Source organism: Hyalella azteca, unplaced genomic scaffold (genome assembly GCF_000764305.2).
Source record: "Hyalella azteca isolate HAZT.00-mixed unplaced genomic scaffold, Hazt_2.0.2 contig16022, whole genome shotgun sequence".
In the NCBI taxonomy this organism is placed as follows: Eukaryota; Metazoa; Arthropoda; class Malacostraca; order Amphipoda; family Hyalellidae; genus Hyalella; species Hyalella azteca.
Genome location: NW_025945849.1, coordinates 89474 through 117209, shown reverse-complemented (window position 1 = coordinate 117209; position 27736 = coordinate 89474). Strand labels below are relative to the sequence as shown.

The 27736-nt window shown below is 38.6% G+C and overlaps 1 protein-coding gene across 1 annotated transcript; it reads left to right on the top strand.

Annotated features, from left to right (window-relative positions):
• LOC108674062 (nuclear pore complex protein DDB_G0274915) lies at positions 1-27544 on the top strand. Its single transcript, XM_018161964.2, has 8 exons — positions 1-111; positions 12758-13484; positions 21316-23123; positions 23488-23971; positions 24612-24798; positions 25164-25429; positions 25659-25813; positions 26128-27544. The coding sequence occupies exons 1-8, from the start codon at positions 22-24 to the stop codon at positions 26287-26289; spliced, it is 3879 nt and encodes a 1292-aa protein (XP_018017453.2). The 5' UTR covers positions 1-21; the 3' UTR covers positions 26290-27544.
• The last annotated feature ends 192 nt before the right edge of the window (positions 27545-27736 follow it).

Here is a 27736-nt window from a genome sequence, read left to right as displayed (position 1 = left end):
TGTGGTAGTGGTAGGTGGAGTATGAAAAAGCTCCGATACCACCACTGCAACCTATTTGCACGAGTGTCCTATCTGCCAATCTTTAAATATCAGACTAACTTATATTCATGGGTAATTATAAGTGATAGAAGTATTTTTTGAAAAATCACACCCGCAAGTCGGGTCGTGTATATCGAGGAAATGGTTAATTCATTGTGCCCATCATTTGAACTTAATTGACATGGTTGCAACTTGCAGTGACACTTGTTTATTACATGAGAATCTTGAACAAAAAGAACTAAAAACGTTTCGATTTCAGCCCCTGAAGTTATCGTAGCAAATCGACTGAAATGGAGAACTCGCCTAAGGGATCAAACGTCAAGCTTTCGAACAGACATGAGAAAAACTTGCTCCCCTAAGCAACACTTCTTACACTTTTCCATCAGCTTCAAGATGGCATAGCACCTGTCTCTTATACACATCTAGATGTGTATAAGAGACAGCAATAAGGGACNTCCTTGTCGACATAAACTCCGAGATCTTTTTCCACACTAGACTTTTCAATCATTACTCTCTCGTAATAGGATTCTGCACCCCAATTCTTTATATTGTGTTGTGTATGCCTACGTTCTTAGTGGTTGCAAATTGTTGCATTTCATTCGCTTTTCAATCGTTGGTTGTAAACCCCCGTAGTAAATCCGTTCTATAAATGAAGATCTATTAGTTATTATGAATGAGTGCTGTTAATACTGTAGAATGTTGTCATAGAGACAGCGCCTTATTTTGCCTCTTTTTCGCCTGTGACGGAGAGATATTTTGATCATTTTTTCGCCGACATACGTGCTTCTAAAGTAACTTTAGTCAAATATATTTATACATCGTCAAGGTGCATATGACTCTATGCTGTGGCTTACTAGGTATCCGCAATAAAGTCCTGTTTATCTTATCGTTCATGAATAGTTAATTCTGTATATATCCAAAATCTGATGAAGAAGAAATTTTGGAATGTAGAGTTTTTCTTGTATTTCTGTTTATCGGTTTCTTCTCTCCGGACTTACTACGACGCAAGGAAGCGCCCTTATAAATGCGAGTAAATCGGGAGAAATTTTGTTTCCATTTTTTACTGAAGCTTCTGTGTGACGATATGAATCTCTGCTGGAAACAGCTCCACAGACTTACTTAATATGAGACAGTGGTCATTCGTTCGCTATATTAGAATACTTTTACACTGGTAAGAATTTTTATGCTTCAGGAAATCTATGTGTACATTTGCAATACTTTTCCTTCACTCAATCTTGGGATATGTTCAAATTAATTAGGCTGTAGTAATATTTGAGAGCTAAGCCATCACGGAACGTATGAAATTCAAGTAGACTTACGACTCATTTATAGCAGCGTTGGAGGTTCAAATTCTGCGTCGAATGTGTCTAATTTCAAGTATCATTGTAATTATCTAGTGTATTATTTCCGTAATTAATGTGTTATTCAAATTATTATTATAAATATCATGAATCGAAGTCGTTCCGTGTTCTATTCATAATATGCTAAGCATAGCTTACACTCGTATATTCAGCCCGCCTCCAAGTCAGAATCAACGTTCGTTATAGGAAACAGGTAAATTACGCTGTATAATGTACAGTATATCCACTGCAAGCGATAATCGAAGCTCCCTCCTCCATCGAGACCGTACATGTAAACATATAAACTACCGTACCGTACATGTAAACATGTATAAATAACCGTACATGTAAACAACCGTACATGTAAACATTATCGGTCTATACATCGGTTGAAAAAACCGGTGGATTTTCATATGGTCTTAGTGTAGCCGGCTGACTTGTGGGTCAATATTTTATACGAAATTTAGGTATCATGTATTGAGACAAACCGAAGATCTCCACATCGCTCAAATATTCAGTAAAATATTTATGAGTAAAAACAGTGAGGTATTTTTAGGTCCTCGGGAGGAATTGAGAGTTGCTTGACTGATGACTAAGTTTTTACTTAGAATAATTTGCGTTTAAAAATCACTTATTAAAGACAACACTTTTAAAGAGGCCAGTGTCTCCGATGTTACACATGTGCAATGAATTTTTCATTTTAATTTTAAATATAGAAAAATTATTTTTCAAATTTTTATAATAGTAAAAATTTTTGTTTTAATTTTATAAATTATTTACTCTGTCATATGTATCAAGCATTGTCTCTGACTTTACGCAAGTCTGCAAAATTTCAGATCGATTGGAAAGATAGAAGGGTTAATATCGATTAAAAGATTTGTAGCAGACAGACAACAAGAAGTGAAGTTAAAGGGAAGTGTTTTTATAAGATCGAAATGGGGCTGAATTAGAACTAACGGCACAGCGAACAGTCGCAAATAACAATTACAATAAGTTAAATACGACTGTAGTTGAATGAAAGTATATCATTGCATCAATAGCAACGTGCAAGAATTTTGTAATTGATTTTTGTCGACTTGCATATGCCGTTGGTACTAACTTACACAAATTACGAATGAATAATTTGGCTTCAATGGAACAATTTATCTGCGATGGTTTTGGTAAAGAAGAAAAAACCTTTTACTTTTGCTCCTTCTAATGAGATAAAATTATTTGATTTCTAAATATTGCTTGGTTCCCTACTTAATCCTTTTAGTAATATGCCCGCTAAATGTAAAAAAAAACGTTCGTTGTCTTCTCTCCGTCGAAACTTTCTACAGGATCACTGTTTTTGCATCTTTTAAAACACGTAAAAAGTGATACTTAAGAAGTGATTACAGAAGTGATGCGAAAAAAATGTCACACAGAAAAGGACGGTTTTCATGCTTAGAAATATTTGTTAGCGCTTACAGAAACGTGTTGAATCGTTCAACTTTTGAAGGCAGCATGCAGCGACGAAGGCTGGGGTAACGCACGTAGCGCAAATTTGCGAATTTTCGTCACCGCGGTCACTTACGAAAATACGTCTACATACTAGAAAATATAAACGGAAATTGCTTTGAGTGACGAAAATTTTATCCTCTTTTTCGTGGTCCTCCTCTGGATGGGTCAGATGTGTTTCTTGGTAAAGGCGAGGGAAATCCTGGTGAATGCTCTGAAAATGTGTTCACGATAATGAAACGGCAGCAGGTATTATTATTACTCATGTTCTGGGCACATTTATTCCAAATACGCTGCAATATTGTGTGTGTAGATGATAATTGTTTCAGTTCAATGCGATATCTATGAACATCGTCGTAGATATCGACGTATTTTTTTATATGCTTTTCAGATTGTTATTAGTGCGTGGCTTTGTATCGAAATTTCGTTTCTTGGTATAATGTTAATATATGTATCTTTCCCATCTGCGATCTGTTCCGCAAATTTGAAGATAAATTGCTCGAATTTTACTGATGCATTTTCTGAAAAGTTCTGCAATTATTCCGGCGTTTAGAGGTCGCCCATAACAGTGTACCTCAGGCAGCGTAGAAAAGCTGATAACTTGTGTCGCGCTGATGAATTTATTGCTTCTGTCATTAATTATTGTATGTAATACTAGCTCACTGCCATATCACTATCCAGCTACGATGGATACTTTCACAAATGATTTATTTATTCCGGAGTGCAACTTGCCACATTTACGTAGTGCTACTACACCTGTGGAAAAGTTCAGAAGTTTTGATGAAATTATCTGCAGGTAAGTTTCTTTGTATTTCGACCTAGTTTCTTTCTAGCTGTCTTTAAATAAAACAACCGGTTGAATTTTTAATTCACCGTAAACTAAGTATTGCATCCCTAATTTGTTTGCTTTAAAATTGATCTTTCACCCACTTCTACCTAGCGGACTCATATCTGACACCATAAAATTATTATATTACAACAATAAATATAAAAGCAGGCTTTTCCCAACTCCTGCTTGGCGTTGCGGCATTTGGTATCTTTCTGGTAGTTACGGTACTACTAGTTATCGTCTTAATTAAAAACTTGAATGTAAAATTAGGGGTTACAAATTCATGACAGGTGGAGTGAAGTAAATTATGAAAAGCGATTTAATAGTATTTAATAATTTTTCATTGTATGCCATAATGTATTGTTTATTCTGAGAACTTTAGGCTTGTTGGGGAAATGCCTTTGAGCTTGTAAACGAGACGACTGATAGGGCATGAGTATTCAATGGATATCTTAATTTCGTTTCATATCGGGCAGCTAGCACTGCGCGGTGCCACATTTTCTTTCTTCGCACCTAAGCTGTACGCTGGTTTTGTGACCAAAGAAATAGATTGCATGGCAAAAATGATGGTCTGACTGGTGAAATACAGTATTTTTTTTCGAACGTGTGATACGACATTGATCCATCAAAGAAGGGAATCGTGTTCTTCATTGAACTTGGGATTCGTTCCGCAAGAAATAGGTTGGCGATCACATTAGACTCTTTGAATATAATTTTTTGGTCACATCTTCCGAAATCTATTCCATGCTTATGATTTTACAGGAAATAATCGTTACTCAATCAAAAACAAGGTCTATGTAATTTTCTCTGTATTACGAACTTTGAGGAAATTGTATTTTTAGGTTAAATTTATAATACCTAGTCGGATTCCTGCATATTTAAGACTCGAATTATTATTACTGGTAATTATGAGTGCATGATACTTGCGACGGACATGCATTTCTGATCTTGCATAGATGCTTGTGAAAAAGTTTTTGTGCATAACACGTATATATCACTCATCTTGGCAACGAATTCATCTTCTATTGAGTCGTATCTTAAGTGGAAGTTTGTTACATAAATTGTTAGTTACTTAGATCAGATTATTTTGTTCTTTAGGATTGACGTCCGGCAAATGGCAGTTAACATTCATTTCGTCCCGTATCCGCTACCCGATAGTTTCGGAAAGAACAGCCGCATATCCGTTAATTTGTCAATTTTCAATGAATTTTATTCAAACAATCAATCAATTTTCGATGAATTTCACTAAAATATACGACCAATTTTCAATGAATGCCATCCTAGTTCTACTATCTTTACTCTTTTATCCAACAGGACCGTCGTCACTAGACTTGTATCGAAGTAGCCGAGTAGTCGGAAAGACTATCAACGCTACAGACTTAACCCGGTGCCGCCTGATATGAGTAACCGGAGCAATATTTTCACAAGCCTAATTCCCAAAAAGTATACCTTTTCGTGATCGCAAAATGACTTGTACTGATGGCTGCCGACACGCACAACTTTAAAATGTTCACTGTTGCGTACAAACGTCCTCAGGTTGCTACACTCAATAGTTTACTATAATTTAAGGTGAAAGTTGTGTTCCCAGAGACTGACGTTCGGCGGTAGAGGGTTAAACCAGAATAGCCGAGTAATCGGGAAGACTATCTATCATTACAGTACTTGAATCATAATAACAGATAGTTGGAAACGTACCTCAGAATGGTCATCGTCCGAGTCTTGGGGGCGGGACGTGCTCAGCGTTCTGCCTGGACAACTTGAGTAACGAGGCTCCTTTGATATCGAGGTTGTGCGGAGAAACTCATCGCTCATCACTTGTCCTCAACCCTGTCGCCGCGCCGGAGAGTTTTTGTCCCGTGGTTACGTTCAATGAAACGTGAAAGCACCCGAGGAGTATTTGGTGATGACGATCTACTAACCTCGATCAATGATTCAAAGTTTTTACGAAATGTCCCTGAATTCTTGTAGGAAGCAGGCATGCTGTCAAGTTTTTTGACGAGATTCAGTACTTAGATTTTATTTCGATAACAAGCTAGAATGCTGAGCTTCACCCATTTGCAACGGGATTAATCACTCAAGATTCTAGCCACGTAATACTTGAAGCAATTTTACAGAATTAGTTGTATTCGAACTCCAATATATATGTTCCAATTAAGTGCTTTGCTCAAGAATGTATTTTATTGTGTTCATGCCTTCTCTGTCGTGGAATTATTGCATTGACATGTCACCAAGCAGATATTGAGGGAATCTGAGTATATTTATATGCAATGTCGGATCCTAAATTATCGGCTATTTAGAAAGCAAATATATACATCAATTCTCTTCCAAACTTCAGTTCTGTAGACCAGTTGGGATCCCGCTACGACTATGATTAGTTGGGATCCCGCAACGAATACGAAAAGTTGGTATCTCGCTCTGACTAAGATAAGTTTGGAACCCGCCACGACTAAGATAAGTCGGGATCCGACTGAGATTTCCATAAGTTTTGATCCCGCTACGACTTAGATAAGTTAAGAATCCGCTACGACTTAGATAAGTTAAGAATCCGCTACGACTTAGATAAGTTGGGAATCCGCTACGACTGAGATAAATTGGAATCCCGCTAAGACTAAGCAATTGCCCGTCTTAGAAAGTCAGCAAGTCACTGTTCTTCATTCAATATGAGCAATTTCATCGTCAAGGAATAAATGAGCGTTGCTTGAACTGCTTCGTGTCCCCGTTAAAGTATTGGGAAATTCTGACGTCATGTTTACGCTTCGATTCGGTCGTGTTTATTGAGTGACTTGCAGCAACTACGGAAATGATCACCGACTGTGTGCTCCAATTCCCGAGCCCGATAAGAACAACATTTTATTGCAAACTTAAAGTTTTCCATGGTATCATAATATGAGTACTGATACATTACTGGTTAAAAATATAATTTATTGTCCGCGATATAAGTAAGCGTGTGGAGCGAAGGTTCAATGCTTATTTTAGCAGTTCTTTAGAATGACGAGATTTTGTTCTCACAAGGTAATGGATAATTTCAACGAAAGAAATTTTTGCTTGGTCACGATTGAACTCAAATCGCATTGTCGATTCGCACCCATAAATGTCTTACGCTAATTGACTCGGAAATCATGCAAAATATGTTGATGCTCATGGATTCACTTTGAATATTGCCTGCGTTACCATGATGCACATATACTAACCAAAACTTACATTATTTACTTTTTATGTCTTTTTCTTTTGTTTATTTGGATTTCAATAGCTTCAATGTGGATTTTAGTTTACTAATTGTTTGTTCGTGTTTTCTAGAATTTAGTACAGACGATGGAGCTGGACTTCGAAACGTTTTCTCTTGCGAAGAAATGATGAATTTCTCGGCAACTTTATTTTCGCTTAAATTTTGGAGAACCTACCGGTGCCCTGTGCCAGAGTTAAATTAGACTAATATCCACTTTGCTATTGCGCTAGTTGCAAGCGCCGCTCGAGTATTGGAGTTACTTCAAGTGTTTTACGTCTACGAGCGTCTAAGTTTTGCGCTCCCATACTCTGGGCATAGCATACTCTCAGCGCTGTTACGTATCCTACAAGTTTTATTTTGCACGGCCCCTCCAGGCGCTAATTGGGTGATAACGTTTGGCAAACGTGAAACGATTTAGATAGCAGTTGCATACTAGCCAAAATTCGGTCGGCATTAGCAGGTGAGCCAAGATTTTAGCAGGGAATGCGAAGTAGCCACAATACAGGTGGCTAATGCGAACTTATCGCTATATAAAGAGGTAACGAAAGTGATTATATACGGTACCTCGATTAGGTGAATGATGCTAGCACACCACAGTTAGGTGACCAACTTGGACTGACCACGAGTTAGATGGCCACTGTAAACTCACCACAATTTAGGTGGCATTGAGCTCAAGGTTCAGTGTGGTTAGCAAGGTGGTTCTGCTCAGCAGATCTCTTATGTCGCGCGGGCTGCATGCATTTGGTTGGTGTCTTTCGACCGGCGTCCGCACCTCGTTTACGCTGCTCTAAAGAACGTGGAGGTTGTAAACAGATGTTGAAGTTGTGGGAGAGGCGCATTAAATAACCTGCACATGAATCACATGCCAATTGGTTCGATGTGCGTTTAGCTTTTGCTTAACATGAAGATCTTGCACCTCATTTGTAAGTCTGAAGTTTCTATCTCGTTTTCAAATTGTCCCATCTTCGCTAGTCCTAGAATCGTGACCCTGCATCTTTCCGGCAAAATCCTTTCAAATTTGGCTAAAATATTAGATGTTTGATATTTTTTGCTGGTGACTTTAAATTATGATGTATATCTAACTGGAATCGCGCGACGTCGGCAGGTGAAATCTGTGCCTTGGCCACACGAAAGGATTTGTCCACGGAAGATTCTTCGTGCTGGTCTCGTAACGCGACGCACGCTTCGGGACGTTGGATGTCGTGCGTGTCGTATAGGCGCGACTTTCCGGAAGCTTTCTGTTCCTGTGGTTGAAATGTCAAGCGCGAGAAAACGGTCTAGTGGGGCTTGTGTTACGAGCTTTTCGTGTAAAGCGTACCTTTGCTGTGCTTTCTCTTTCTTTCTCTCGCGCTCTCACTCATTGCGTTCGTGTATCGTTTACCCTTGGTATGCTGAGATAGAGAATTTTCCCTTGGATTAATTCTCTTCTCTAATTCTACTGGAAGGACATCGTCATGAAAAGTTTAAAAAATCCTACATTACCCCAATCCACTTATGCTACAATGAAACGATTATTGAAAAATCTTGATATATTTTGTACATTTCATCGGTCCAACCTTGATACACTTAAACAAGAAGGAAAAGCCTTATAACTTTTCAAATTTTGCTTGTCCACTCTCTAAGCACTCAAACTACAGTATATTAACTCTAAAAAAATCGAATTTTTTATTTTTAGTCCGGCTACACGGCAACAATCATGACAAATAGGATATTTTTTGAACTTATGCCTGCCAATTCCTGCAAAGCCTCAAAAACACGATAACGTTAAAAAAACCAATTACATTGTGTACCGCTCCAATCCTGTTTTACTTATACGACAGCAAAAAGCCAGCTAAATTTTTTAAACACCCTGGACGAACCCTGCAACACTGAAACGACCGTGAAATGTCGTTATGAAAACGGCTCGCGGCTTGCGGCCTGACTCTTACAAAACCAGAGGCTTACGGGTAATGCCTTACAAAACCAGAGGCTTACGGGTAAAGCCTTACAAAACCAGAGGCGTACGGGTAATGCCTTACAATACCAGAGGCGTACGGGTAAAGCCTTACAAAACCAGAGGCGTATTGGCAGCGCCTAAAAAAACAAATGCATACTGGTGGTGCCGTACAAACCAAATGCATACTGGTAGTGCCGTACAAACCGAATGCGTACTGGTAGCGCCTTACAAATTCAGGCAGCTTAAGGCTGCCTGAAATCTTGCTTCAGAGCACACGGAGTCTATAACTTACTAATTAAGATGCGTCAGTACTGTAAATTGGATCCTTATGCGTCCAACTTAGTTTTTTTGTAAATGACCGATATATTCTCAGTAGTATAGACGCGTCGTACAGTAAGTTTGCTGTAGGCTTCTGCAATTGTAACAGGTCAGGTTACACACGTCGGCATACCCTGTATGATTTAGCGCTTGGTGCATGTAATTACAATATGAATCCATCGACGGGCTCGATGAGATCTCAGTTATTATCACACTTCTCGCGGCATCGCATGATATTGTTGCTGAAACTCGTGTCGTCACTAAAGAAACAGATTTGAGGTTTTTATCAGTACTTATGTGTATTTTTAAGGTGAGACGTGTCGGACTTGAACAAAGGGCAGTTGAATATTTTAAAGAAATATCGAATAAAACTAAAAAATTACGGTGAGATCTGGTTGATTCGGATTGAAAAGATATAATTTAATGCGCCTAAGTCTTCGTGTAAACGAAATCCAAGTAAATTGTGGAAAGTGCCCTTTAAATTAGTAGGGGCGGTTCAGATTCTGCTGCTGAATTTCGAACGTCAGCATTAATTAAAAGCCTCGAATCTTAACATTTTAGTGGCATCCTCGATCTCTAAGTCCAAGTGTTCCTTATTCCATGGTGATGTCTTTTTACAGAATTTCATAATTTAAACACCTTGTTGCGATTAAAGGTATGAATATTCCTGTTAGCTAGAAAGTTTCGCTAGAAACGTGTTGAAAAGTAATAGTACTGGCACCATCGCTCACCAATATTTTACTTACAATGTAGGTGATATAAAAGATATTTTTTTACCTATCCTAGGAGTATTGTATAAATAAAATTCTATGCTTAATCGGCATTAATGTCAAGTACCTACTATTCAATTCTTAATCTGTTTTCTTAAGGTACTTGACGTAATCTGTTTTCTTTTAAGGTATTCTTAATCTGTTTCTATTCTTAACTGTTAAATATTTTCTTTACTTTCAAATCAAAATGATTCTTTACTATTTATGATTAAATTGCGATAATGGTCTTAAGGTGTCACTTACTGTGGTTTTCACCAGGGTATCTATCGAGATGTCAGCATCAAATAATGCGCTAGCTGATCTGAGTTGAGGAGTCATAACCTACTAAATCGATGACCTTTATTAGCTTAATGGTGTAGCTACGTCGATATCTTTGCTCATGTGTAACAGTGTACTAATAATTTCGGTTCGAATCCTCCATTAACAGCTTGTAGGACAACATTTTTGTTATATTAAATTTAACATGTCATTATCAACTCTCTAGAAAGTGCAATGTACGACAATATCTAATGTACGAGTCGCAACGCGTACGGCGCGCGGTCGCTATTAATTAATTGGTATCGCGTGACGTGCGCAGCGGCTATCAAACATTTGCCTGCAACGTAGATGTCCGGCGGCACCGTCTCGACCCTCCAGGCAAATGACGTTGATTACGAGCTGATCTAATTGGAACAACGCTAATCAATTTTATTTCAACGTCAAATGCCTGGTGGGTCTGTACCGTCACTCTGTGAACGATCGTCCCGCTCTCCCACTTTTTGCTCGCGCCCGCTACTGTTATACGAAGCTGCTTGAGGCACGGAACTTCGTATGCAGGAAAGTCGTACATTGTCTACTGATGTCACGACAGTCGATAAAAGTAATTAGACATTATTATCATCTGTTTTTTCCAACGAAGGTAGAAAGTTTGAATTTCACTTTAGCTCTAGAGGTTGGTTTTTCTTTTACTATTTCCCAGTTATGAGTGGTTAACCTTTAGGGGTGAAATCGAGTTGAGCGTGAATTTAATTATATTTAAAAATTTAGTTATTCTGAAAAAATGTTGCTGAAATGAACTGAAATTAAGTGAATCATTTACGTATGCTAAATTTCACATTTGTTTTCCAGAACTCCTACCTGTTTAGGGTTTAAATTCAATGAAATTTGCAAAATTTGTTAGTATCATATAATAAAAAATTGTATGGCCTTTGATTCTCTATCGAATCTTCGAATTCTTATTCGTTACTTGCCTATTAGCTGGCAAGTCTATTTTGTACAAAGATGTGGACGTTGGCTGAAAAATCTCAAATTAATTTCTCGTGTGTGAATACTATGCCGGAACTGAAAAGTCGACAATTATCCCAGAATAAAAATTAATGAAATCAAGTAGATCATCGAAAAATTCTCCAGCCAACTTTTGTCGTAAGTTTTAATGCGTGAATTCCTAGAATCCTAAGAAGGGAAATTTCTTTTATTTGCTTTATTTTATTGGATTAACATTTGATTGCATTTGTTATCTCCATTCGTGCTTCATTTCTTTTATAAGTATTTTACTTTGAAAGTGTGAAGTCAAATCGAGTTAAGTCACAATTTTCCCAAGTGCTGTGAGACCCATCGCTCTGCAACTGATGTATTTTTAACAGAACTGAACTAGTTTGTCTCGGCAATGACTCGATGAAGTAGTTTTTCCTTCGCATTGTTTGAAAGTTTTTATTAAGTGCACTTTCTGTTCCCTGTTAAAGTGAGTGAGGAGTGAAGTGTGGACGTAGGGCCAAGTGTCTTACCATGGAAAGCATTTTAATCTTAGACAGTATTTTATGGACAACATTTTAAACACGGACAACATTCTATGGACACTAATTAAAATGTATCAACGTAATCTGATAAAAATAATTGAACCGCGACTACGAACGTAAGCATCTTCCCTCACTCCGGAAATTCAGTCTGCCTATACAGAGGCCTACGCTCTTACCACAGCTGATGTCTGATGTACGACTGACCGCTTATCGTTGCATTTTCCATTTTATCGCAGTTATCTCTAACGCCAATGAAAAAAACTGTAAGATTACCTCGACTTTTAAAATCAATTTATTTGTCATGATCTTTTTGCAAGGATCGTCCCTGCGCTTCACTAGTGAGAGACGAAGAAAAAGGATGTATTGGTCACATGTACAATTGTACATACGCTTTTCCGCCTCTGACTTAACTTCTTGATTACCTTATAAAGCTGGCAGAAAATTTTAAACTCCTGAATGAATACATCCTGCTGAGCCCAGACTAATATCATAAAAATGTGTTGCTTTTTGAGAACGAAAAATTGAATATATTATTTGCACCTAAATTTGGCTTCGGGTAGAATTGTCTTGGGAGTTTGCTTATCAAACTGCACATTTTTAAAGAACATTTAGAAAAGTATTGTCAAGAAGCTATTTTTCTTATACTCGCATTTATAATAAACTTGTAACTACCGGTATTTATCAAGAATACTTCGTTCTTAAGGGATTTCTCGTTTTTTGGAATTCTTTGTTGACGGTCGAATCTTTTTAAAATTCGGTGGCCATGTGTTTCCAGTCTTCACCAACCGTTTTCGAGTTGTTCTTAGGGCTATATAAGGGAGTGGCTTAACTTGACTGTCATTTAAGACAAGTTGTAGCAGACGGCGCGGTGGTTCTCACCGACCGTTACAACCGAGTTCTCCCACGCCCCATGTTTGGCGCAATTTAATTCTCTTCGTCGAAAAAGTTTGAGTCTTTCGATTAACATTATTAATCAATACAATATTCTGTATGGCATTTAACTTCTGTACTTTCTCTTTTACAAAATCTATATTTTTTCTTTCAGATCGACAACGACCAGGAGGGAGAAATTAACTCGACTGCTCAGCGGGCAGGCGGATCTCGTTGTGAGTCGTGCACTTCCCAAGACCAGATAATCACAAAAAGTTACGATGTCGCAAGATTTAATAGTCAGTACCTCAACAAAAACGTCAACAGCTTGAATAAATGTTGCTCTCCCGCCAGGTTCAGTGACCTGAATTTACGAGACCCCGAGCTAGGCAAGTCATTGCAAAGAAGAGGAGCAGACAAGCATGCAGTAATGCTCTTCGATTGTAAATGTTTTCCAGCTCATTGTATATGTCAATCTAGATTAACTCTTGATAAATCTCAAACATATTTACCTATAGATATTTCATTATGTAGCTCCACTGGAGTTGAATATGATTACTCAGACGTGAGTAATCGGAGTAATTATTACAAGGAATACCCGGCAATGGCCGCTGTAGTATCCAATTCATATAAACCGAAGAAGAAATATTCGAACTTCCATCGGCAACAGTCACATGCTCCCTGCACTACCAGAAGTTCTCGGATGCGATCAACTTTACCGCCTCCGAAATCCGGCAACGTGTCATCTTGTTCATGGAAGACGAGGCCCGGCTCGTGGGTGTCGATGGTATGGTGCGCTTTGGCTCTCCTCGTGGCGGTGATGCGGCCGTTCGAGGTGGTGCTTGCAACTCCTGTGCGGGTGCCCAGTTCTGCTGCTTGGAGGAGTCGCTCCGTCGCTAGAGGTCAGATTCATAACATCTTAATTTACTGTTCGATTAGTTTCTATTCTTAATCAGTATTTTCAATGACTAAATAAACATCAGGTAATGCCAACAATTGATTTATCACGAATTGAAGATGTTTGTAAAGGCACTCGATAGTTTTATTGAAGTATGCTTTTAGGTTTGTTCTTTCGACATTGGGCATTTTTTCCAATAAATATCTTGGAAGGAAAATATTCTTAGAAATCCGAGTATCAATTAATGTGAGGAATGCCGACGAAAAAGTTAAAATTCGCCTGATTTTGTTATTCACGAAGTATTTCTGCACGCAAGTGATCGACATCCATCGTTTGGTGAGGAAACTTTGAGCAGGCACAGAATATGTAGAACTCGAAAAATTAATAAGTTAGGAGGTTATTGGTAGCCACGAGGCAGTGGGGTGCTAAAAAGGAAATCCTTCCTCACCCTCTCATTTGCATTCCCATAAGTCACTCGCGCTGTTCCTGTCTTGCCGGATGCTTGAGTTTCGTCGAGTCATTGTTTCATAGAGTTCGCTAACTCTCTTCAGGGAGAGAAGTGGGAGAGACCCACACACACACTCGGTGAAGCTGGCTTTCCATGACACTGCGTGTACGCCGGTCGTGTCCAGTGAAAGCAAAGCCTTCGTGCCTCGACGCGCGCGAGATAATTTGACTTCCGCCAGAAAGACCTTCATTAGCTTAAGATGATGATGATGATGATGGCCTGGTGGCCATACTTCGGGTGTCACACCACGATACGGGCTTGTGCTTCATTAGGATTCTTAATGGCTTAGAGGGAGAAATTACTCATTAACTTCGTTGACCACGTCTTTTAAGTCTTCTTCATCTTGGCCGCCATCCGATCTTAAAACCTGTGGAAAGTTGGGATGTGTATATTCTCGGATTATATATTAATTAATTCATGAACATGAAATGTGACTAAACACATTACTTTAAGGGACTGAAGAATGATCGATGTAATAAGCTTTTGGTTCTTGGGTCAATATGAGTGCGTTTATTGAAATTATCTATTACCTCTTTTTGTTGAAGCTGTCGAATTTTTTCTATATTTACTCAAATAACATATGTTACACGCCGGTGGCTGAATTCAAATTTTCTTAATGGGCATTCTGTACGTCATGCTCAGTTGTTCAAATTCAATTTTTTTTATCAACAACCAAAGAAATAGTGAAACTCAATTCGTGTCGGGCTATGTATGAGGTTACTTCCTTTTTTTAGAAATGAACCTTAAAACCAGCCATTCGCATCGGTTGCGCACCGTCGTGCGCATCGACTGTCAAGACGCGCTCAGCTCTCAGTGCCCAGCTTAGTGTGAAGTTTGACGTAGCAAAAATACTTCAAGTGTATGTAGAAAGTCATTGAAATATTTCAAATGCATATAGAAAGTTGAATAAATTCTTCAAACGGAACTTAAAAGTTTCGATAAAACTTCCGAGGCAAATAGAAAGGTGGCAGCTGGCTTACGTTTTCTTTGTTGACGACTTATACTTATTGGTTGTAGCGTTGCTTCCTTTTACACCCCATAAAATATTTCTATTGCATACTTCAGCGGGGATGTTTATACGAGTATAATAGGCGACAATATCTCATCAGCGTTCTCTCCTTTCTCACGCATATTGCCATTCTTCATAACTTGCCAGTTTACCTTATGTTTCGAGTAGGACACTTACAATTTCTCACCGACCCTAATTATTATCACTAGCAACCAGTTGAGGTGTATCAGATATGGCTTGAAATATCGTTGCAGAAACGTTCGTATTGTTTTCTCTGATGCTCATTTCATTGAGTGTATTTGAGAAGAATCTGAATTGCCGATATTGTTGTTCAAACATGTGCCTGTAATTCATTTCATATCCCGGTGTTTCCAAATTTTAAGTTTTATTCTGACGAAATACTTGAATTATTTTAGTTACATGAAAATAATGATATTTACTTTTTTTTCTGTAATGTAGCAAAGACCTTTTTTAAGAGATACTGAAAGTTTTGTTGAGGTTTGTATGAAAAATTCATCTACAGACGAAAAACGGAATCAAGCCAAAGATTTAAAATTGTGACATCGTTAAGTTTTTTCAAATGATTGTATATTAAAGCGCCTTTTTTTCTCCTCGAGCCACTGCCTACAAACCGATGTATAACCTCTGAGCTTTTGAGGTCCATTTTCGCACTTGCATTTAATGTTCAAGAACTTTGTTACAAACCATGGACTTTCCAAATAATGCATTACTTTTGTTTTTGTATACAAAATTTATAATCGCGAGAGGTATTATACATTTTATTTTTGTTGATTTAGTGCTGACGGAACTGCTGATAATATATCCGAGCTTTCGTGAAATTCCAAGTTTAGTCAATAAAAAATAGTAAATGGATTTGGTATATTCTCAGAATTAGCAATCAATGTCCCCCATTTTGCGAGGGTATCTGACTCAAAATTTACAAAACAGTAAGTTCGCCCATAAATGTGGCAGAATAATTTCTTGTTCAACTAAATTTTGGCCGAAGACGCTTTTTTTCTATGCTTGACTCCGTTTTGGAATTACATTTATTAATTAATAGCTGTTGAGGAACGGAGTGGAAGTCACCACTCGGTCGCGATCGATGCTCTGTTCCATTAATTCTTGCAGGATAATTTTCAAGCGGTAAGCACAAAATCTATGAGCTAATTTTGTCTTAAGCAGAAATCGCCGCTTGTTGTGGTGCATCGGTGTACTTCAGAACCTTTATGATAACGAATACCGTTGAAGAATTTTTTCCCTATTAAAATTATAAACCCAGTCCAGCGATGGGTCAATGGTCAATGTTCTATTCTCGTGGATTCTTTCTTGTGTTCAATACACGGAGAATGCATTGCGTCCTGTACACTTACAATGTACTTGCTCACATTTCACACGTATAAAAGATTGTTCTTTCCAGTGTAGAGATTGAGAAAGCTGCGGCCAAGGTAGACGGTTGCTTCTTCTTAACAAAGATGAGCATTTTGAAGGGTATTGTAGGTATAGACATGTAGATATCTTTATAACGTGCCAGATTTGCCGCATCATTGCTCCATCTCGAGGGCAGTTAGAGATAATGACAATCTTAAAGGCTTCAGAGCCTATTTCGAGCTTTGTTGGTTTCTAAAACACTAGTCTAGCAGATCAAATAAAATGGAAATCTTCCTTACTTGATCTTCGGCTGATTTAAGTATGAAATGAGAAGTACAACCATGTTATTTACAAACAAGTTGTTAGACAGAATTTAGAGAAATACTTGTATTGCAAAGAAATTGTTAAAATGAATTTATGGTTATAAAGAAAATTTTATAGCTTGCTCATCTAAAGCTCCTTCGATACTTTTTTTTTATTCTGCAGTGACTATATCGTGATCTGTGTATACCGTGCACATTGCATTAATTGGTGTGATTCGGCAGAAGCCTTTCTTTTATGCAAATTTGACTGAAGACAATGATGTGTCATACTTGTATTTTTTTTATCTCCAGGCGCCAACAAGAAATTTTTTTCGACTCGTTGAAAAACAAATAAGATTATTAATAAAAATCATCTTCTGGTCTTCAATCAAATTACATTAATTCTTCTTAAATTGCACATAATTTTGCACACACAGTGCGTGAACTGTGCGCATATTCTGCAGGATGATGTTCTCGTGTACGACTATCATCTGCATGAGCCATGCGCATATTAAAGGAGAGTTTATTTCCATGCACTCATTACTTGTATGAACCGTGCGCATACTCAGAGAGATGTTCCCGCGTATCGACCTACTATAACACTCTCTCTCACTCTCTCCGTGTATGATTGTGCTCTTACCCACCATTGTATTTTTACTTTTGCTCCTTTTGCATTTATGCTGCCTCGCTACCATGTACAATTGTTGCAATTTTCAACACATTTCGCGCGTAATATATTTGACCAGATGCGCAACACACAGGCAAGTTAAATTGGCGTAAACGATTTATTCGCGTTATGTTCTATAATGCTTAACTAGTTTTCACCACTACATTGTTTCTACATTTGCGACGTTGAGCTTGCGGATTAGCAAAATTCATCATCGATTCTTTACCTAAAATCACGATTATAAGGTGTCTGAATAAAATTATCACGACGCAGTAAAAGTGCATTTCCGAACACTTTTTCCGAATTTCAATTTAAGTGTCGTTGTACCGTTTAAGTTTATTTGTTAGATAAATGATCTGCATTAATGGTTGACATTTCGTATTCGACCTTGGTCACTTGAGTGTTCATTTTCTTACGGCATGTATGACGGCAGAAAGCAATTGTTGTATGGTCCTGCCCTCGGCATTTTCAGTGAAAGTATGACAAACAATCGCCCCCTAACGAAAGCACTCACTTTCTTCAGTCGTCGACGATTTCTAATAGTCGCTTCTTACGCCGCGCTATTTGTTTCCCTTGACGCATTGAAAGCAAAGTGCCACGAAAACTCTTCGTTTGTCATCCAGTTTGACTTCAATATGCTGAACACTCGAACAACAAAACATAACCTGATTCGCCGGCTGCTCTCCTTCTATTTCGTCCAGTATATTTATCTTTGTATCCATTTCATCAAGTATATTGAACTATTCATTTATTCTATCTAGTATATATCTTTGTCTCTATTACATCTAGCATATTCATCTTTGAAGTGAAAGTTTGTGCAGTGGAGACAAGGTACCGGAAGCAAGTTCGCGGCTCCAAGGAGAAGGGAGGTTTGGGCACTAATTATTAAGATGGTCTTTTTTCGCTTGTTCAACTATTTATTAGAGTGATTGGTTCTAAGAAACACACGTAGGTTAACTAATAACTGTTCAGTTAAGTATTTCAATAAAATTATTATTAAACTGATTTGAATTGAAGCAAATTCAAGAATTAAATTGTTGTGGGTCATCTTCGTCTGAACACATCACGTTTTACCAACTCGTGCTTTCTAGGAAATCGTTTACAAGTGCAGGATCTGCGTTGTTAATTGCATAAAGTTGAAAGCTCAGTAGTTATTTAGATGTGAAACTAACCCTACTTATTATAGACATATATTTAGTTAACTGAAAGGCTGAAATGAGTCACCTGAGAAGATATTTTTAGCTGCAATTCATGTGGTCCTGAAAGATAACAGACGTCGAGTGAATATTCGACATGTCTAGCGTGGAGCGAGCGCAATGTAAAGGCGCGTGTTGTGCCTGTCAATCCTCTGCTTTACGGAGTCAGACTTTCTTTTATACAGACCTTATTTGTAGAGCGTGAGTTGCATCATCAGAAGAGTGAACGGTGATGAAGCAAATTTAATCTTGGATACAAGGTCCCGTTATCTAACAAATTTACTGTAAGTGCTTTCTAAACTATACTCCTAAGTTTTGCATATTGCTTCTCTTCATGAATGAATATTTGAGATGAAGCATTTGAAGTTTGATGACAAATATGGACTTCTGAATCGCCGATTTGCAAGTTTTTTCTTCTCACTTGATGAGCGAAATTTGGAATTCAATCTACGACACGAATTAAATTGTTACTGTACTTAAATTGCAAGTGACGGGAAAATTTATGAGGAGTGTATGATTTTTATATTGCCATTAGAACTACCAGTTTTTATAGTTCTATGTCAGTGCTTATGTTCTTTGCATATAATATTGAAACTTTAAATGAATATTTTGTGTCAACAATCCTTTTAATTTTGGTTGAGAAAATTCCAACACTTTACGAAGCCAGGGGCCGGATTATCAAAACTTCGTAACTATTTGTACTTACGACAAAAAAGTTCTGTGGTACTTATATACATCCTAATTTTTGCATTATCAAAACTTTTGTACGCAAGTCTTAGCTAAAAACCTAAATTTTTTTCCCGCGCAAATGTTTTTATAATACCACCGCTAGTATTACGTTGTCATAGCAACGCCACTCCAAGTATTGTCCAAGTCGATTTTGCGTACTTACGAAGTTTTGATAATACGGCCCCTGGCTTGCAGTCACGAGCACTCCGCGCGCTGTGCAGCGCGGCAGTCGCGCGCCTCTCTCCTCCGCCGCGGTCGACACTCGCGGGGCGGATCTCCGACTACCGCCCAAATTTCTCGAGCTGCAGCGGCTGTCATGGCCCGGATTCTCGTCACAGATCCGGAGTCGCGGGCGCTCCGCTTAGCGAAAGTTGTCGAGATTTGCGTCACATACTGCTGCTGCTGCTGCTGCTGCTGCTGCTGCTGCTGCGGTAGCTCAGCGCCTCTTTTGTGATAGTATGCTCACGTACCTGACGAATTTTAGTGCACTACTTTCGTGGTAATGTTCTCACGTACTTGGTGAGGTAGTCTTCTCGCGTACCTGACGAATTAGTCTTTTCACGTATCTGACGACTTTTAAAGCAATTCTCGGAAATCACGTGTCCCATCAACATGTACAAAAATGACAATCAAGACTGGACTTCTCTGCGATCTATGTGGGTCTAGATATTATTTCACGACTCTTTCTTTATAATGGTTTGCTTAAATTTTTCCGTGATGCTTTAGTTTCTAGTTCGTAAAAGTTAAACCATCATTTCACTCAGTATGAGGGATTTTTTTAATCGTTATCACCCTGACTGACTTTTTGCAGCAGCTTTTAATTAATTATTACATTAAAATGTTTTGGAGATTTTTTGATAATATATTTAATTGAAATAAAATTTTTATTGCTTTCATTTAAAGAGTAGAGTGAAAGACTGTGAAGAAGAAGAAGAAAAATACACAACGAATTCTCGGGTTAATATTTTCTTATGGATAAAATATTCTAAGAGAGTCGTGCGCTTTGCACGATCTATTTTTTGTGAGTCTTTTTTCTAATTTGATGGAATTACGCCGCAAATTAGACGTTAGTGTTATGAAGGCAAAAGTTTTCTCATTGAGATGTCGTAGAACAGTATGTTATACGCATGGTTTCGAAAGCGAGTATCAGAATCTCATATATTAGCGTTAATATCACATATGCTGTAGTATTAATTGTAGTCGCATTAGAAAGTGTGCGGTTCGAAAAAGTAATGTCGAAAATGAGCACGTTATATTTCTTTTACTGAAATTTATTCCGCTGAACGTTTGCCCAATTTGTAACATTAATGCAGTTAACGATAATTTTGTTTGCAATGATTCTTCAATTAAATTTGCAGCTCGTAGTGTTTAGGTGAAATTGCACTTAAGGGGATTCCGCGACCGCTTTTGCTGTTAATTGAAGAATGGCAGCAAGAAGCACCAAGTCACTGCAAAGTGTGTGTCTTACACGTTTATTCAGAACTCGATGCACAAGTCCATTGCGCATTGGAAAGCTGGCGCATCCAGTACCCCAGAACAACTTCTGCCGGTACAGTACTTGTAATCTTATTTTTGACGACCTGCTTCTGCAAATATTTTACTTTCTCCGGGCTCAAATTCTGCACCGTTATTTGGAACTTAGACGATTTCTAACGAAAACGAAAGTTCTTTCAAAGCGACTCACCGGTTTAGTTAAAAGCGATTTAACAGTGAAAGTATTGAATTATCAATTTGTGGCAATATCACCTCTTTTCACTAACTTATAATTTTGATGTTAATATTAAAGTTTCATATTACTGGGCTGAAGCTATTACTTACGATAATCATTTTCTTCCCTATTACGTGGTTAGATATATTCTATTTCTGATGGTGACCGATATTTCTAATTTCAGAGCCTTCCATGAGCGTTGGAGAAGATAAACCGCAAGAAAAACTAGTTACATCATTACACTTAATCACTGTTGGAAGTTCAAACCGTTCGTAATAAGAGTAGTCAGTGTCTACTATTATTGTCAATTACTGATGATGTGTTAATGTATAATACGTTTGTTTTCAGAGAGTCCGTGGCTGGGTCACACCAGAAAGTTGGACATCAAGCGAACGCGGTGCAGCAGCAGCTCAGGCGACACTGGCGTCTGCATGTTTAACTTCGAGTGTCTCCAGCGCTCTGGGAATCTCATCGGCACTTGCATGGACGGCTTCTTGTTTGGAGTTTGCTGCAAACTTTCCGACTTGTCTTCGGCCGATGAGCCCTTGGTGATGAATAACCCTTCCACCACAGAAACAGACTCCTCTTTGATAGCGCATGATATTGAAAACCATTCAGAACTACAGCCATCGACACAGAAAATGACACCAACCCTATTCACTTACCCAGCAAAAAATTCCGTGCTGCTTACCAAAACTAAACCCAACAATACGGTTCTTTTATATACATCCGGATCCATATCGACGGATCCTTTAGATACTAATTCTAAAGAAATTCCTGCTTCAGCTCTTCTCAACGAACAGCAGAAGAACCGCACCAAAGATGCCCCTATATCCACCACCACCTTACTAGCTCTTAATGGAGAAGTTTTGTCTAGCTTGAACACTTCCAACATGCCTACTATTCACATTAGCACCAATGACATGAATAAGCCTACGGCTTCTGAACCTTTGACAGAAAATAATAAAACGGAGACTGACAACTATATTGGGGCGAAAATTTTCCAAACTACTTCCCGTTCTAGCGATTCATCAGGAGCTTCAACGCCTGAACCACTACTTATATGGACATTGGAGCCACAGACTCCAATATTGGGTTTCAAGCCTCCAACTTCAGTGTCAGCCAGTATTAAAGTGGGTTTTCCAACCGTGTCTAAACATAACTTTGGGATTAGTGCGTTTATGACTGTTCCCAAGCTTCCTTTCGATGCCACTTCACCAATATCGCTCGATGGCAGTAGTAATCAACCAAGTACGTCAACATATTCTGAAGAATTTCAGGATGAAAATGAAATTGAAGATTCCACTTCTTCTTACTTGGTGAGGGCCAAGCCCAACAAACGAGTTTCTTCTTCTGAGATGAAGTCCACAACAGAAACACCAACCACAATTTCGTGGCTTGACTCTTATAACCTAAATGAAAATGAAATCGCCCAGAAACCTTTGAGAAAACCCGCACTTCAACCCATTCCTAAGACTTCACTCGAAGTAGATGATACAACCGATGCACTACTCTTTTGGACAACTTCTAAGCCTAGCCTAAGGCCCCGACCCACGAGCTTCTCATCGAGTTCAGTCGAGAAGCAACCGGTTATCAAAATGAAAGTTCCTAGCTTGTTGTTGCCAAGTAAGCCTTCCAAGAAAAATAACGTTAGTGCAGAAGCATTGATAGACGATATTATTGAGAGTATGTCTAGCGCCCTCCTTGACGAGGAAGTCAAGAGGAGAAATGAGTCCTTAACACTCATGACGATTCCGAGTTCTACACAGACGTGGGCTACTTCGACGTACCCCATCCTTCCGCTGGACATCGATGTTGCAGAGAACACCATTGATCTGGACAGCTCCGTTATAAAAACAACAACTACACTTTCAAGTGAAGTAATTTCCCTCACCTCAATTACTCCTAAACCCTTAATTAAAAAATCTTCATCGACTCGTAAACCATCAACCACAACTAAACCATTATCAACCACCACCGCATCAACCATAACGACGCCATCATCGACTGATACTCTGAATGAACCCCAAGCCGCCACTGATGCCAGCATTTCGGGCACCACTCCCATTGACGAGTTCATTGAGAGTTTACTCAATTCTTTGATGATGTCGAACACATCCATGGCTCCTCCAATTGATCTCGATTTGATTCAACAGGTAAAAAAACTTAATTAATCATCAATTACATTAATATTATGCGATTATTTTGTCATACTCAAAATTTCCACATTTTTGACTGCTGTGGCACGCGTTTTGTGCTATGAAACTTATTTTAAGCTTATATATCAAGTCAATTATCATATCATAGTGATGTCAGCGCTGAAGAGTAGGCTTGATGGGGCCTGTCGCCGATTCTTGTACTTTTCGTAACTTGTTCACAGGAGTTCAAAGAACAGGTCCTTCGACCGGATCTTTTCCAAACAGTCGCTAGTTTGAAATAGCTACTAGACTTCCACCAGGTTCGATATGGTGCTTGGCATTGTAACGGCAAATTTTCTTCTGATGTTAATCAATTTTTCAGATGTTAAATGGCTCAGACGTTGGTTCAGTTGAAGACTTGGGGGCAGCAATGGCCGCCATCGCTACATTTGCCAACATGAGTGTCAACGCCATGAAAGACTCCGCTGAACTCGGCACATCTGTTCCCTCGTTGACGACGCCTTCAACCACAACTGAAGTGTCAACTACCAAATCAACTACCAACAAGGCAGCTACCAAGCCAACTACCACCAAGGCCACAACCACCAAGGCCACAACCACCAAGCCAAATACCACCAAGGCCACAACCACCAAGCCTAGTACCACAAAAGCCACCACGACCATCAAAACAACTACTGTCAAAACTACCACCAAATACACTACTCCTTTCACTATCCCGGCAAGAACGCCAAGCTCTACATCGTCAACAACTACCTCTACTACCACAACTACATCTACTACCACGACTTCACCTACCACCACTACACTCTCTACATCGACGTACAAGAATTGGGACTGGCGCACGAGTAAGTCGCGCTAGTGCTCACTTCTTTTAAATTCAGACTGTTGTGTTTTGAGTCGCTCACATTATGTATAGTTTTATTTCGATGACTTGTCACAATTTAGTTTCACAAATGGTAAAGTTTGATAAAGTATTACCAAAAATTGCCGCCAGTGCGTTAACGATTCTTTTCATTGCTAAATTCTCTTTAATGAGTCATTAACGAATGCAGCCTTATTCGCAACTGCACTTATCGTCTACAAAAATCGCAAAAATCGACATAGTAATCAGAATAAATCTTTTCCATTTACATCACAAATACGAATGACAGTTATGAACATTAATTAACTGTTATCAGGTTGCAGGTTCTCTGTCTACGCTAGTAGGCGGTGCGTTTGTATTGCTCGTACAAAACAAAATTTCTGACCCTTTTCAAAGTTTGACCCCTTCCGAAATTTCTGAAATTAAATTTCGCGACCTCTTCCAAAATTACTGTTTCCTATTGTACAGGAAATATTCAATTATATATTCAATTATAGTAAATATTGCGAATTTTTTGTTATTATTTTGCGTTTGAATCTTGAACTTTCTGGAATTTTTACTTTATTTTTTTTTTATGTTTCAAAACTGATTTAATTTCATAAATTATTAATGCATAACTACAGGTTGCGGGGTGCGGCCGCTGTCGCGCACCGGTCGCATCGTGAACGGCGAGGAGGCGGCGTTCGGGGTGTGGCCGTGGCAGGTGCTCGTCAAGGAGTCCACGTGGCTCGGTCTCTTCACTAAAATTAAATGCGGGGGAGTGCTGCTCAACGATCGCTACGTCCTCACTGCAGCTCATTGCCAGCCGGGGTCTGCCGTGTTCTGATTAAAACTTTGTTGTGATGATAGTAGACCAGGGTCTGGGATTTATCCAGATGAAATTTTGATTTCATCATAATTCATAAAGTTATGTGTTTTGAACGTTCTGACATATGAGTATTCTGAGAAGATTAGAGAGCTAGGACTTGAACAAGTTCGTGTGTTATGTGAATGAATGATTTTCTTTTTTTTAACAATGATTAATATTTGATCAACAACATTTGCCAAGAGGGGAAGATAAAAGAGCCAGGATTCGAAATAGGGTTTAGCGTTATGTGAATTACTGACTTCCTTTTTTACAATTTACTTGTATTTTATCAACAACATTTGCCAAGAGATTTTGACCTGACTATCAGATTCCTGGCGTCCTTAATTGTGGTTCTGGGCGACTTTGATCTTTCTGGCGACTTTGAACCCGCGGCAGCCGTGGAGCGCAACGTGAAGCGCGTGGTCGTACATCGTGGCTACATCGCGCGCACCTTTGACAACGACTTGGCTCTGCTCGAGCTTGACAAACCTGTCAAGCTTGCCGAGCACATCCTGCCAATCTGCCTGCCTGAGACTGACGACGACTACGTCGGTCAAGTCGGCACCGTCACAGGCTGGGGAAGACTATCCTATGGTAAGAGCAACGACGTGCAGGAGGAAATGAATTTTTCTTGCCTTAACACTGATCGAAATTTCGAAGGGAATGAACCAAATGCGTATTTAGTTATAAATCATACTGCTTTGAATGCCAACGAAACTTAATATATTCAATTTCCATTATTAATTGATAAAGCATATAGTTGATTTTTTGTAATACTGCGGCTAAGTGTACATAATCTCTAACAAGGTTTTTAATTTTATAGGTGGAAATGTGCCGAAGAAGCTCAACGAGGTTCGATTGCCCATCGTCCCCAACGACGAGTGCCAGTCTTGGTTCCGTGAAGCGGGGCACGGCAAGAAAATCAAACCCGAGTTCATGTGTGCGGGTTTCAAGTCTGGCGTGAAAGATTCTTGCGAGGTGACTTAACTAGGATTTATTAATTTCGTTTGTTAACTAATGACTGAAATAAAAAGGGAATAATTTTATTTATTTTCTTGATTGAGAGCATTCATTGCTTACACTATCAGTACCGAATTACTTTTTATGCGAGTACGTAGTGCATGATCGAAAAAAACGGTAAAAAAACGATCGAAACGGCGTTCTAGTAGCCGGTTGTCCCTGCAATAAAACCATTTCACCTTTTTTGTGGAATTTACGAGTGAAACTCGAACTGTCTTGGTTGAATTTTACTTTATTTTTACAGTTTTCTGAACTGTGCATGTTCTCTGCAGGGTGACAGCGGCGGTCCCCTGGCAGTACGCGGACCGGACGGGCGCTGGGTGCTGGCGGGCACTGTCTCCCATGGTATCAAGTGTGCCTACCCCAACCTGCCTGGCGTTTACATGCGCATGTCTTATTACAAGCCATGGATACTTAAGGTCATGAACGCATAACGTTTATTTTGAATTTAATTATGAATTATGACCGCAGGATAGGTACTAAAGGTCGTTCACTAGTGGATAACGTTCATTAAAAATTTAATGATGGATGACGACCCCTGCTTTCTTAGTTATGAATGGATAACATTCATAAGGAATTGAAAAATTGACTACATTCCTTCATCACTTTTCGCATAGTTGATATACTTGCCAACTTTGCTTCAGCAGAATGACGACAGAAGGAATGTACGTTTCTGTACGTAACATGTCGTCTGTAGCATGAAGCAAATGCATGTTTTTTGCCTCTTGAGTTTATACGTGTGTTTTTTACAATTTGTTTGTTACTATGGACAACTAAACTGCCGCTCGGTTCTAAAATAATATTGTACTATACATTAATGTACGATGCGAGTTCCAGCTAATCGTTCAAAGCTTAATCGCAAAAGCAGAAATTAATCAGTCTTTTTCCTGAAAATTAAAACTCGTACTTATATGTACTTCTCAAACTTAATTACAAATTTGCAAAAATTCTTGTCTGTTCTCGACAAATTTACATGTCGTCACCACTAGTCCAGAGTCAGTAAGTTCAGTATTCCGGTTTATGCTCAGCCTGTATTCGACATAGCCAATTTGAATATTACCAAATTAAGTTTAATGCAAGCTTGCTCGGTCGGTTGTTTTTATACACAAATCCACTGTAGAGAATGTGATTCTTTATGCCAAATTCGGCAAATCAAGATAAGTTACATATTGAAGCTTGGGTGGTCAAGATGATTAAATATTGATGTGATCTGCACCTTTTTAAACATCGACATGGTAATGATTGTCAACATTTTGTCCTCTTATGTTGATATCTCAACGTACCATTCCGCCTGCCGGATAATGATTTGAAGTTTTATACGTTTTCATATCAACGTCAAACAACGGACCAGCCGCATTCTGCAACTGGAAATATGGCTTTCTCGATGATGATGTTTTGTTTCAATAATTCTTTTAGATTATTTGGCACATTCAAACATTAATTGTTTTGTAATTTTCAAGATTATAGTTATAAATGCCATGCCAATGTAGATGTGCAGCCTAATTTGTTAAGTATTATACGCTATGAAAAGGATCGCTCCATGCAACTTGTAACACGAGTCTAAGTTACTAAGCACATGTTGAAAGCTTATGTATATATTTAGAAGCGTGTATATTTTAGCTGTGGTATTATTTATGAATCTTACTGTATTTGTATTTTGAAACCATTATTTAAATCTTGCTAACTATACTTTCATTTCATTAGTCAAGCCTCATTCTAATGAAACGCCTGTTAGATAACAAGATAACAAGCAAAATCTAATACTATCAACTACCGCGGGTGAATGCTAATCATTAAGTGGTCGAAATGTTCTACAAAATGTACGAATCTACATAAAAAATTATTTTAAATACTTCCTTGCAAATCTTGCTGCAGAGAGTG

What these genes read in the sequence shown, in the direction of transcription:
- LOC108674062 (XM_018161964.2), top strand. Translation starts at nt 22, where the DNA reads ATGAAAAAGCTCCGATACCACCACTGCAACCTATTTGCACGAGTGTCC. An exon ending in AGACTAACTTATATTCATGG is followed by an intron (nt 112 to 12,757) that starts GTAATTATAAGT and finishes TTTTTCTTTCAG; the next exon opens with ATCGACAACGACCAGGAGGG. An exon ending in GAATTGGGACTGGCGCACGA is followed by an intron (nt 23,972 to 24,611) that starts GTAAGTCGCGCT and finishes GCATAACTACAG; the next exon opens with GTTGCGGGGTGCGGCCGCTG.